A 1,013-nucleotide genomic window follows, 5' to 3' on the forward strand; every position below is an offset into this window, starting at 1 on the left:
GGGAGGCGGGGGGGGGGGGCACACGTGTTGCATGGTCTCACCTGCACGTGGTGGCCAACTTTAGCCTGGTAGAGGAGGAAGGTGACGAGGCTGCTGGAGGTGATGGTCCCCTCGCGCAGCTGCTGGTGCCCGTGGCAGAGCACCAGCACCTGCACAGCCAGCTGCAAAAAAATGGGGGGGGGGGGGGGGGGCAGGATATGGGACCGGGATGCCTGGACACCAGGGTCCCTCCTGCACCCGCCTTACCCGCTGGACGAGGGTGAAGAGCGCCTGCTCCACGTCCATCTGGTCCTTCAGCCCCAGCATCTTGGCCAGTGCCTGGCTGTGGCGGGGGGGCGGCCTGCCCCCCCCCCCCCCCGCCGCCCCCGCCCGGCCGCTCGATGGAGGACGGCCTCCTGCACCACCGTGGCAGTGTTGGCCGTGGCGTCCAGCACGGCTCGCTGCAGCACCTGGACGGGGGTGGCCAGATTCAGCGCCCGTGGGGCAGCAACGGGACACCCCCACCGGCCTGGCCCTGCCAGCCCATCCCCACCATCCCATCCCCACCAGCCCCAAAGCTCTGTCCCCTCCCCAGCGTCCCCACTCCACTGTACCCACCCCTGCCGACCCCATCCCATCCCATCCCACCCTCAGTCCCCACTGTCCTCACTGCTCCCATCCCATTCCCACTGTCCCATCCTGTCCCACCATTCCCATTGCCACCATCTCGTGCCCCCACTCCCCATCCCACCAGCTCATCGCCTCCCCTCCCACCATCCCATTTCCCTGTCCTCATCGCACCATCCCATTCCCACTGGCCCATCCCGTCCCCACCATCCCGTCCCATCCCCACAGTCACCTGGTACCGGGCATCGTAGACCTTGCGCGCAGTGATGGTGAGGGGCACCTCCAGCAGCGCCAGCAGCGTCAGGCGGGGCGAGAGCCCCACCATGAAGCCACCCAACCCCAACACCGTCACCAAGCTCCGCAACGCCACGTTGACGCTGAATGGCACCGCCATACACAGCAAGGGC

General features: G+C 68.2%; 1 protein-coding gene across 1 annotated transcript in view; it reads right to left on the minus strand.

Moving 5' to 3' along the window:
* LOC103907923 (antigen peptide transporter 2) overlaps positions 1–1,013 on the minus strand; it is a 9,381-nt gene that overhangs the window by 4,171 nt on the left and 4,197 nt on the right. Inside the window, 4 exon segments of the mRNA XM_009290210.2 lie at positions 42–161; positions 238–381; positions 384–449; positions 839–1,013. Of these exon segments, the coding sequence (XP_009288485.1) occupies positions 42–161; positions 238–381; positions 384–449; positions 839–1,013 (505 nt within the window).

This window comes from Aptenodytes forsteri, unplaced genomic scaffold, assembly GCF_000699145.1.
Source record: "Aptenodytes forsteri isolate BGI_AS27 unplaced genomic scaffold, ASM69914v1 Scaffold474, whole genome shotgun sequence".
NCBI lineage: Eukaryota > Metazoa > Chordata > Aves > Sphenisciformes > Spheniscidae > Aptenodytes > Aptenodytes forsteri.